General features: G+C 43.6%; 1 protein-coding gene across 1 annotated transcript; it reads left to right on the top strand.

The window, feature by feature from the left end:
• The first annotated feature begins 590 nt into the window (after window positions 1-590).
• trim8b (tripartite motif containing 8b) lies at window positions 591-11,399 on the top strand. The gene is made up of 5 exons (XM_004080475.5): window positions 591-3,142; window positions 8,652-8,747; window positions 8,829-9,094; window positions 9,189-9,304; window positions 9,394-11,399. Exons 1-5 carry the CDS (start codon window positions 2,537-2,539, stop codon window positions 10,092-10,094), a joined length of 1,785 nt encoding a protein of 594 aa, XP_004080523.2. The 5' UTR covers window positions 591-2,536; the 3' UTR covers window positions 10,095-11,399.
• The last annotated feature ends 773 nt before the right edge of the window (window positions 11,400-12,172 follow it).

The raw sequence follows: 12,172 nt of genomic DNA on the forward strand, positions 1-12,172 counted from the left end.
CACACTGAGGCCATCTTCTTTCAGGATTTTTGTTAAAATTAAAAAATAAATAAATAAACATGGGTCCCCCCACATCGAGTCATGCAGCAGCAAAAGAGCCCCAGACCATCACACCACCAACACAATTTACTGCTGTTAATTTACGTCCAAAGAAGCAAATTATAATCATAATAACGATTATAATTAATTTATTTTGACTGGATGGTGGTGTATTGCCCCACAGGCAGAAGGCCCTCAAATTCTGACTGGGACCTTTCTGCATAAAGTTTGCATGCTATACCCGTGCATGCGTGAATTTTCTCCAGGTACTCTGGCTTTACGCAGTTCATAAAAATACTTCATAGGTGAATTGGTATATTATTGGTATCTCCAAACAGTCCCTGAGTGTGAATGGGCGCTTCAAAAGACTTGTGACCCATTCAGAGTGTGCCCCGCCTTGCCCCAACAGGAGCTGAGTTGGCTCCAGTAACCCTGTGACATAAATGGGGATTCAATGGGTTTTGAAGATGGATTACAATATTTTTCCTGCGCTCAGTCCATAATTAGGACGGGGCAAACATTTTCTCACAAGGATGTGGCATTTGCATGCGTTTTATTTTGAAAATCCCATCCGGAAGTTGGTCGTACTGCCGCTTTTCGACGCATCTCGGCTCCTTCGCCTGCATTCCTCCTTTCTGTCTCCTGCCTAGCCGACAGAGGCGGAAAAAGGAGGGGAGAAAACGCATTATTATTCACAACCGTGTTGGATTTTTAAGAACCACGGAAACGCCTCACACTGGATGCTCGAGGCCACAGAATACTCCCCTGTCCAGGCGATTTCTGCTTACTTTTAGTACCGAAAAAGGAATACGAACTTTCATATATATTTTTAGAACGGGGTTTTTTGCGCCTATGTTATGAATGTGTGTAGTTCGACACCGACAAACATCTCCGTAAAAACCCCTTTCGGAATATTTCGTTTTTTAAAATGAGGATTTGCAAGATGGCTGATGACAGCTAGCCCTAAACAAGGGCAGAACCGCGACGTCCCCTTTAAGATTTGGACGGTATATTTTTGTATTTTTTTATGAGTGAAATATATGGCGGACTCTGAAAATTATGCTTATAGCTAATGCCAGAATCGACCGTCCTCGTCTGAATACGGTCTCCCCGTGGCGTTAGCGTGTACCTGTGCTTCGCGAAAAAATGGTGAGGTGACGTCTGAGGCAATTTACGCGATTTAATCGAGATAAGGAAGTAGATAAATATGTTGTTGGTTGAAGGTTGGTGGTGGGAAAGAAAAGTGGACGCCGAAGTCAAAACGCAGCGGGAGGTTTTTGCGAATTAACGATCTTTGTTTGAGGAGATATTTGATAGATGTCTCGGAGGAGGAGGGGGAGAGAAGTCAGCGGCTCCGCAACACAGCAGCCAACATTCCTGCGGATCCTAAAACCCCTTTGTTTTGTGCGCAGGAGCCGGACTGGACCATTAAAACGATTAACTATGCAGTAAACAGCCTCGGAGCGGCGGCTCGGGTCTGATTTTCGGTTTGGCGGGGACTGTAAAGCCTTTGTTTTCGACAGCAAACCCCCGGCAGGAGAGCCGGGGCCTTGTGTGGAGAAATGCGAGCTGTGCCACATCGCAGGCGTTTTTCTTCAAACAGAAACGTCGCTTCTGCGTGCGGTTAAAGGTACCCTCGGTTTTCATAGATAAGAGCCGCACATCAGCATTTCTGCTCAGCTACCGACCCTTCACCGACTGTATGTATAATTAAATCACGGCTAGAGGCTCCTCTGATATTTATTTATGATTCCGCGGACAAAAGCGTTGAGCTGCGGAGTGATTTCTTTTTTTTTTGTCTTCTGTTTTTGAGGAAATAAGCCGTCCTTGACGTCCCGATGTTTCCGTTTAGTTTATTTTGGGGGAATTGTGTTGAATAGTAATCAGGGTGTGGGTTCCAGCAGGCCTTTCCCGTGTCTTTCATGCTTCGTTTGTTGGTCTGAATTGGTTCTCAGTCAATCATAATCCGCCGTTTAAGTGGGAGGCGAGCTCAAAGGTAAGGGTTGAACGCACCAGACGTCCCTTCACGTGCCGGACTGAAATACATTCATCTGGAGGCTGAATGTGGTCGTGGGGACAGCGGATTACTCGTGTGCCTTCTTTGGGTTCTATGGTTTACCTGTAGCAGGCAGGTTTTTGGCCCCTAAACGCAGAAATCGTGTTTGAGTTGGATGTAGAGGCAAGGAAAGTACCGTTTCCTGAATCTGCATAACGTCACTTTCTGTTTTCATGTGTTGAGAGCACTAGGTGTTGTCATCCTTCCCTGAATCCTCCCTTTAGGGTTTACTGGAATTTGCCTTCATGCTGCATTGATAAGCAATATTAATCACCTATCAGGGAGACTCATCTACGCTGCCCCCAAGGGTTGGCGCATAAAGACTGAACTTTCAGGACTTGCATCGCGTTTTGGAACCTTTTTTTTTAAGTCACAAGTCATTGTGAAACAGTGTCAGATTTCGCTTCAGAGGTCTGGAACAAGTGGGGAGCTCTTAATTGTATGCCTGCCTCCACCATGATGGCCTCCGACATGGCTGAGACGTGGAGGAACTGTTTTGAGGAGGAGCTCATCTGTCCCATCTGTCTGCACGTGTTCTCGGATCCCATCCAGCTGCCCTGCAAGCACAACTTCTGCAGGGGCTGCATCAGCGAGGCCTGGGCCAAAGACTCCACGCTGGCCCGCTGCCCCGAGTGCAATCATGCTTACACACAGAAGCCCAGCCTGGAGAAAAACCACAAACTGTCCAACATTGTTGAAAAGTACAACGCCCTGAGCGTGGAAAAGGCCACCACACCAGCCCTGCAGTGCATCCTTTGCCGCCGGGGTCCCCCGCTGCCTGCGGTGAAGGTGTGCCTACGCTGCAACGCCCCATGCTGCCAATCCCATGTCCAGACACACCTGCAGCAGCCGTGCTCTGCTCTAGGGCACCTGTTGGTAGAGGCGGAGGCGGTGAAGGCCTGGACCTGCCCGCAGCACGACGAGTACAGACTCTACCACTGCGAGGCCGAGCAGACGGCGGTTTGTCAGTACTGCTGCTTCGCCCGTTGCCACCCCAGCCACGGCCACGCGGTCAGCGACGTGGAGCTGCGACGCAACGACATCAGAGTAAGAACACGCCACACGTAACCAATATAGGGGGCAGAATAAATGATTGATATATAAGTGACCAAAATCCATCGGTTCAAGCTCTCAAAACATTCTCCTCAAGTCATAATCTGAATATTTATTGGTTCTTGCTCTCTGATAACAAGTCCAACCATCGACTTTGGGTCATAGAAAGGAAAAGTTCATTCGAAACCCGATTAAGGATCTTGAGAAAACCTACACACTTTTACTATAAATGTAAAAACTTATCGACTTACAGTGAACTCAACCATTAACCAGAAAAATAAATATTACAGCTGTATTTGAAATTATTTTTTGTTCATTTCTAATCAATAACCACTCCTTTAGTGCATCTGTAATGACATCGAGTCAATGAGGTGCTTTTTCATCCACTCTGTAGCTTTCAGACACAAACAGAACAAAGGAAATATTTGCTTCTGCTTCTTTCACATATTTTGCAAACATCAGATGAATTCTTTATAGCAAATCTGGTTCCGATTGGGTATTTATTTAAAAAAAAAAAGGAGTTTCCTCGCTTCAGTAATTTGTTGCATTGCGAGTGTATTTGACTGTATCTTGCATGTGTTCCGTTGCAGTCCATTCCAGCCTCCATTCTCATTTGTTGGAATGACAAACAATGCAGTCGAGTGTAGAACAATGAGGGGCCCTCAGAGGGCCTTATCTCCCCAGCACAGGTGCATCCGAGCTCAGGGATCGCCAATTGAAGGGAGGTGGTTGGGGAGAAGTGGAGGGGTTTAAAGTGATTCGTCACTAGCTTCTCCAGACTGTCCGGTAATTTTATTTAATTCTTTTAAACCTCTCCTCTTCCTGGGGGTTTGGTGCTCATCGTTCTGTTGGAGCAGACGTTGCTCAGTGTTTTTTTTCTTCCCCTTTTTTCTTTTGAGGAGAACAGTGAATGCATCACTGCTAACTGACTCATTTAGTTCACCCAACACCCTCTTTTTAGGTGTCAACCATCACATGGCAGGATGTGTTTCCTGCTGGTAAAGGAATGACTCAGCTCTATGTATACTTCAATAGTAACCTTGGACACATGCAAGGCCATGTGGAAAATGGGTTTCTTTACCCCAAATCCTTCATTTAAAACACAAAATAAGATAAAACCGTCAAATTTACCCTAAAAATAAAGTGCAGTGTCGTCTGATATTACGTCATCAAAGAACTGGAAGACCTGTTGTTCAAATGACTGTTTGAGGTTTTGTTACCTGAAATTGAGCATGTGGAAAGCTGAACTGCAGTTTATTCAAAGGTAAATCAATATACACTGTATTCATGCATACAGGACTCAATCTTAAATGTTTATTTTTGTTGCAGAGTTAGCTTAGTCTTCTGGGGAAGAAGCGTCATTGTGCGACTCATTTATTACCAGAAATTTAAATGGAAATCCTGAGTTCCTATTTAATTTTGAGTGCATCAGCTGCACAGCACCGGTAGCCATCCGTTGCATAATCAGACATTGGCCAAACCTAATAAAGGAGCTGTGGTTCCTAATGTTGGCCTCAAGCCCACGTTCAATTACAAAATTGTTCCTTGTGGAGAGATAAGGTTATTACCTCCATGTCAGAACTGGAACAACTCATACAGGACCAGAAACCCAACATCATCTGGATCTAGTTGAAAGCAGACACTCAGATTGAGTGATTCAGCTGGAGTGATGAGTATTTCATGGCTCCAGCTGCCATCAGCACCCATGACTCCATCACACCCCTGAACGTTGCTTTTCTGTTCTACCATGAAAGAAATATTTGCTGCCTTAGTAACCAGCGTTGTCATCTTTACATCACATTCTTTCTATCTGTTTTCACTCCATCTAGAATAGAGTTTTGAAGGAATGTTGGAACCGTCAAAGACAACATAAAATGTTTTTTATAGTTTCTAAAAATATTTGGTAGTCCATTTGAAAGTTAATTCTGACTTAGTTTTCCCATCCAATCATACCTCTTCTTGAACTGAAATATGACCAGCACTAAGTGGGTTTAAATACTCATTAGATAAGTTAAACTTGGTTAAAATGGACAGCAGTGCTTCGTCCTATTGTATAACTATATAAGGATAAATTCCTTTAGCAAAGCATCATCCACTCGATATTAGGTAAAAATATGCCTGTGAGGTTGGAAATGTTGCATCTATTTTGATTGACCTCAATTGGCAATTACCCGTATTTTCCGTAGTATAAGTCGCGCCGGAGTATAAGTCGTATGACCCAAAAAATGCCTCTCTGGGACCCAGTTTGACGATTTGCTGTCCCATATTAGGCCAAGAAAGGAAAGAAAAAACAATAATAATAATGTCTTGTGGCAAAAATATCAAAGTTTAAGAGAACAATCAGGTTCAGCACTTCTTCTTCTGCTTTGCTGTCAGTATCAAATACTGATACACACACCTACAGCGCCCTCTAGCCACAAACAAGTGGCCAAACTATGAAAATTAACGCAGCTTGTACTTTAAAAAATATGGTAAAAGGCCTTCAGATTAAAGTAAATGTGCCCTCATTTACTTCTATGTTTTGACAAAAATGAGCAAATTGACATTCTGGTTTGAACATTTATTGATTCTTTGCGTTTCTGTTGCTGTATTTTACTTTCTTATAATGTTACTGGTGGTTAAAAAACTACTAAGTTAATATTATTGTAAAATTAATTTAACCTATTTTTAAATCAGTATAATATAGAAAACTAATGAGGACATTTTAAATAAATGAAAGTATAAATGGTAAAAAATAAGTTATTATAGTCATTCATAACATAAATTATGTTATAAAAATAGATATACCGGGTTTTATTTTGGCAGTAAAATAAACGTTTTACATAAATAAAAGGATTGTTTATTTTTTGTATTACATGTTTCATTTGCAGTTTTTACTACTGCAAGTTCTCTACCATCACCTTAAAATGTACTTTTTTTTTTACCTGCTATTTATGCTGGGTGTGATTTGACAATATGCACACTCGTTTCTGAATGTGATTACAATACATGAACAGACACCACCCCTACAGCCTTCACCCCATCTTCATGTCTTTAAACCCCCGACAAAATTCAACCCCCTCACATTGGCCACCAGCCCCCCTCGGCAAGGACCAACCTTCCTCTTGGCCTTCATGTCCTGTCCTGATGGAAAAGACTATGTGGGGAAATGACAGGTATAGAGGCCCCTCCCCTCTTTTCTCCTCTAATTTCCTCCCCCAGAGGTATCTCTGTTGCACCAATCTGTGCTGCAAGGCTTAGAGCCCCCACCCCCTCCACAGCACACACACACACGCACACATACACCACTCCCAAGCTTCTGCTCGGGGTCTGGTTCAGTCAGTCTGCACAACCAGGTCACCATCCTGGATACACCCATGTCAACTGTGTGCACTGGAGATCTAGGGCAGTGACTAGAGACCATGTGCTGCTGGGGCCCAGGAGTGGGCAGGTTTCCATTCCGATCAGGCTTTAAAGCAGCTGATCGCTAACGATAAAATCAGTTGCTGCTTGTTGGAATGACTGGATGATGGTATGCGATTAAGCCATAAGCCCGAGGAGAACAACTGATCATTCATATGCTGGAATGATGATGGGGATTGGGTGTGTGACACTCCAATACAGCTGCACATGTTCCAGACTTTGTTTTTTTTATTTTAGACATTTGCTTTGAAACTATAGACAAAGCAAATGTGTTGGTAGCCTGGAACTATGTTTTTTGCATTTGAATGTATTACAAATATTTTATTGACCACCATTAAGACAGCTATAGGTATCATTGTCAGAAGGGACACATTTTGGATAATCTTAAAATGAAAGCATAATCTTACATCAGCCTACAGTGTCTTTTTATTTGGTTTCTTCCTTTTTTGGCAATGTTGAAAATGTAATTATTTGACTTCTATTATATGCATATATTTTACCTATTATGTGCTCCTTTAATTGGATAATACGTATAGTATTATAGTATTAATAGTATTTAAATTGTTTTATATATTCAAAAAGTTCAATCTAAATCGCTATTGTTTTTCCTTCCCAGATAACATAAATGTGTAGATTACACAAAACCGCTCTCTTTTAGTCAAGTAGAAAAATATCATCTGTGACATGAATATGCTAACATATGTATTAAACACATTGTATGGACAGCTACTTTTTATAAACAATGTATTCTAAGCACTCTAGTTAAAGTAACTGTAAATATGCTATGATATAATTTTAAGTAATTAAAAAAATATCACACAAGTGTCCAATTTGATCTAGAATCGAGTTTTGTTGTGGCTGTGAGATTGCAGGCTTACTCAGTTGGCACTGGGTAAGCCTGCCCTCATTTACCATCATCCCTTTGTTTACTCTCTCTCCCGCTAGCTTTCGGCCCCTCACACCCTCAGCTTAGCATTACTGGTGCATCAAAAATGGCGAGCATTATTGGAGCTACCCAGCGTACAGTTTTTGATATACCGGCTCAGACGAAGCAAACAAAGACGTACACAGATCTATTTGTCTTCATGTGGATGCATCGGAATGGAGCGGAGCAGGGAGCTTGTGGCCTGCCGACTGTATCACCTACATCACTGCTGCAAGCTTTTATCGACCTAATTTTTTCGTCTGCTCCTCATTCACAACATTTTAAACAAAGAAACACTTTAAAATGCAGTTTTAATCCTAATTTTGTTGAATGCCACAGGAACATGTTAAAAACACAATTTTCATTGGAGTGACTCTTTAAATAATGAGCTGAAAAACAGTTTTGGGTAGTCTAAAATGCTGTTTATTAAAATGTTTTTTTTAAGAAGTTGTGAAAGAAAAAGAATCAGGTCAACACGTGTTCTAAAAACCAACAATGTTTACCAGAACTTACAATCTTCTGGACTCTTACTGATGTTTTTGCTTTTGCACCATCTGATCTGTGTGTTTCTGAGCATGAAATGGTTCATGAGGAATATTCAAATTTCACATTAAATATTTACATCATAAATCATTAGTAAAACTGAGTCTGTGGCCTTCAGTCCTGGAAAACTGAATATGGATTTCACAGAGTTGTTTATCGGTTCTTTTTTTTGTTGTTGGTCTTGTGAACAAAGCAGAGGCGGATGAGAATCCTCGGCTTCACCTGCTGCCGTCCACATGCCGTCATCTCACAAATCACGGATGTTGTTGCCACAACATTCCCAAAGCTCCAGAGGTGTCTCCACTTTGGGAATCTGTTGTTTTTAGAAATGGGTGCGGAGGAGAGATGCTAGAGCTTTTGTGCCCAGTCATCCATCTGCAGCCTCTGCCCTCAACTCCCCCAACTTTGGTCCTCATTCACTTATGCAAACACAAAATATCTGCTGGTTGCTATGGCAGCACCCCCCCCCCCCAATCCTCCCCCACAGGGATTGTGTGTTCGATGGAGTCTAAATTAGATGGCTCTCAGATTCTAATAACTCTGGTTCGGGGAGGGGGGCCGTGGTGGCTGACTCAGGTCAGAAAGGCACCAAATCTGACATCCGCCTTTGCTTTTCTTTTTTTCCTTTTCCAGCAAAACCTGCTGAGGCAGCAGGAGCGTGTGGAGGAGCGCGTTCAGGAGATGGAGGAGCAGCTCTGCAAACTGGACTCGGACAAGTGTGTGGTGGAGGTGTGTTGAACGTTTGCTCTCTCGGCGGCTGCAGATTTTCCGCACGCCGTGCCTTTACAGTCCAGTTTCCTTTGTGGTCAGGACCGGGTGTGTGAGCTGAAAGAGGAGGTGCGCATGCAGTACCAGCGGATGAACCAGCTCCTGGAGGAGGATCTGGGCCGCACCTTGGAGGCCCTCGATCGGGCTCGTGCTCGCTTTTGTCAGGAGAACGCGGCCCAGGTTTTGGCCCTGGGAGAACAGCGGCATGAAGCCCAGAAGCTTCTGAGCTCCATCCACACTGCTTTCAGCAAGGCAGAGGAGCTGAGCTTCATGAAGAACACCAAGCCGGTCAAAATCCTCACAGACAGGTGAACAAATTTATTTTTTTTGTCTGTAAAGCACATGCATTGCATCAAAGCAGGTTATTTAACTTGCATTTTGTCTCCTGGCACCATCTTGCAGGTGTCAGGCATGTGTGGGCAGCGCTCTCCCTCCTTACAAGGTGGGGAATTTAAATTCAAAACTATTCCTATCAGAGATCTCCAAAAGAGAGAAGAGCTTGAAAAGAACGCTTGAAGGTAGGAACTGAAATTTTCCGTCATCCTAATGCTTTTGGAGAAAATTCCTCCCACCTGGTTTGACTCTCCCCCTCTCTCCTCCCTCACAGCTCCTCTCACTCCACCTTCCTCGTTCCTGCAGTCTGTTCCCGCGTTCCCCAGCGGTCAGAGTTCGAGCTCCGGAGCGGAGAAACGGAAACATTCCACTGCCTTCCCTGAGGGAACCGGGACTGCTGGGAAAACTGTGGCTTCTGGTTTTAAGGACTTGTCATCCTCTTCTTCATCTTCTTCCTCATCATTAGCCAAACAGCCCTACCTTGGCTCCGGTTCCTCCTCTGGCGAAGGCCAGTCCAGCAACCCGCAGCCCCTCGCGCCCTGCGCCCCGCCTCACATCAGCGAGAGCAGTGGCACGGGCAGCGGGAGCGGTTCGTTGACCAACCACCATTCAGGCTCCGTCTTCAGCTCCTCGCATTTTCCTCCTGGAGGCAGCAGCTCCTCGCACTCCTCCCAGCAGGCGGTCCTCCCGCAGTACGGCGGCCGCAAGATCTTGGTGTGTACCATGGATAACTGCTTCTGCTCCGGAGTTCCCTCTGTTTCAGGCCACCGTAGCCACCCCCCTTACCCACGCTCCGGTTCCTTTGCCTGGGTCAACCCCCAGGATTACCCCCCTCCCCCTGGCCTGGCCTCCGGAGGTCCTTCTATGCAGGGCCTGGCAGTGAGGGACTGGATAGACGCCTCACAGACGCACAGACATGCAGATTTCTATGGGCTGTACGGCCAGCCTTCTACAAAGCACTACGTCACCAGTTAACAGTTAAACTCTTACCAAGTGTATAGTTTATCATATTCGGGGCAGGGTTGGTCTCTTAGTCTTTGTTTTCTTTGTTTTCCGTGTTTCATGTAGTGAACTATAGGTGAAACCGAGCTGCCGGCTCCTCGCTCTGGCGTTTCGGCACAGCTTTTTACGCTTCAACAGGAAATAATAAAAAGAAGCGGATGATGAGACGCATCTTTTTATTTGGTTTGGTTTTTTTTTCTAGAGTAGCTGATGAATTGATAGAAAATGAACTCTTATTAAACAAAGCTCCATGTCTTCTCACTGAGGCTAAAGGAAAAAAATGCATTGCAGCAAATTACTGTGCTACGTTGAACTTTCCAGTTGCAGGTTTCTAACCTCCCTTCAATTAACACGCAGGCCTTTGACTTGTGTTAGAGCTTGTTTTTTTTTTCTCCGTCCTCATTTCTGACCGTTTGTTAAAGATGGACAGCGTTCCTGTTTTTGTCTCTTCTTTTTGTCATCTTGGCACTTCTTCCATTGCTGAGTTCAGGGATGGATCCTACTTGCTTAAACACATGACGCTCTTCCATGGAAAGTCCGCTTGTGGATTCCTTCCGATCCCGGCCCACACCAGAGCTGCAGAGCTGGAAGGGTCAGTCAAGTCCAACCCTCTGGGTTTTTTCCGAATTTGTCCCTCATTCCTGGCACTCCCCTTCCTGTTGCCACAAAAGGACAGAAACCCTTAAGACTGTTTCCGGCTAAGCGATCACAATGGCTTTGTGTTATTTGGTACAACTGTAGGCGTCGCGCTCCTCTCCAGTGACAGTCTGGACAAGCAAACCAATCAAGCATCTGGAGGATTTGGAGGATGCTGTAATTGTACTTCCTGCAGGGCAAAGATGTCACTTCCTGTCATTAAGCACACAAGCTCTTGGCTTCCTGATTGCTGCTGAAAGCATGCAAGGAAGAGTTTTTATTAAAAGCACTCAAAAGAAATGGGAATCACTGTTTGAGATGATCGAAATGAACAGGCGGGAGGAACTTTTTTCATGAACTTTTTCTAAAGGAACAAGACTGAAGCGAGGGGTGGAAGCAACACTTTGTCATCTTGTGACGACATGTTAAAACAGCAAACGGAAAGAAAAAAAATTGTCTTTTTTTGTAAATATTTTGTGAACTGGGGGAAAAAAAGTCCACATGTGATTTGGAGGGTTCCAAATAAACAAATTTAATCTGGTCTAAGTTGTTAAGTGTTTGTGTAAAGCCCTTCATCACATGAATAAGGTAAATGTGCATTTTCTTTATTTTTGTTACTGTAAATAAAGACCCAAATCAGTAGTGTGTTAGTACTCTATATTTTGGTTCACTGTTCTCTTTGGCTACATTAGGGAAAACCGTTGACGCTGATATGAAGGTAACTAGTCACATGGCAACAGTTGAGGCTAAAGGATATCTGATGAAGACCAACATGAGTGGGGCGTGCTTGTTGATACAAGGCAGGATGGATCCATTCTTTACATTCCAGCCCTCCCATCTAAATATCACAGCAGAAACCGAATCAACAGATCAGGCAGACTCTTTCCAATCCTCCCTGTTAACCTAAGTCTATTCTAGTCTTAGTTTCCTGTTTTTTTTACTCCATTCTTTTACAATTTTATAAATTCTTCTTAATTAAAGTGAGCTCTCCCTTTCAGACTCTTCTCTATGATACACTCTAGGCCTGGTTGCCTTCCTGACTGCTTTATGTTTTTCCATGGAGTTTGCATCTGAGCATCAGCATTACCATTAACCAGAATGATAAACTCAGATCCCTGAATTCATACACATTGTTCTTGTAATTTGATAATTTGTGCATTTTGTACGCACAAATGAGCATTTTATTAGCATTTCATATACAAATGTACATTTTGTGTACACAAAATACTAAATTGTGCCCACAAAAGTCTATTTAGTGGGCACAAAGCGCTAATTTGTGTGCACAAAGTACTACTGTGTGCATCCAAAAGGCTCATTTGTGTCCACTAAATTGTGGCCACAAAAAGCTCATTTGTTCACACAAAATTCTAACTCGCAGCCAAAAACAGCACAGCAAATATTGTTTGGTGGTGAAT

This window comes from Oryzias latipes, chromosome 19 (assembly GCF_053564925.1).
Source record: "Oryzias latipes strain Hd-rR chromosome 19, Olatipes_Hd-rR_3.1".
Lineage (NCBI taxonomy): Eukaryota > Metazoa > Chordata > Actinopteri > Beloniformes > Adrianichthyidae > Oryzias > Oryzias latipes.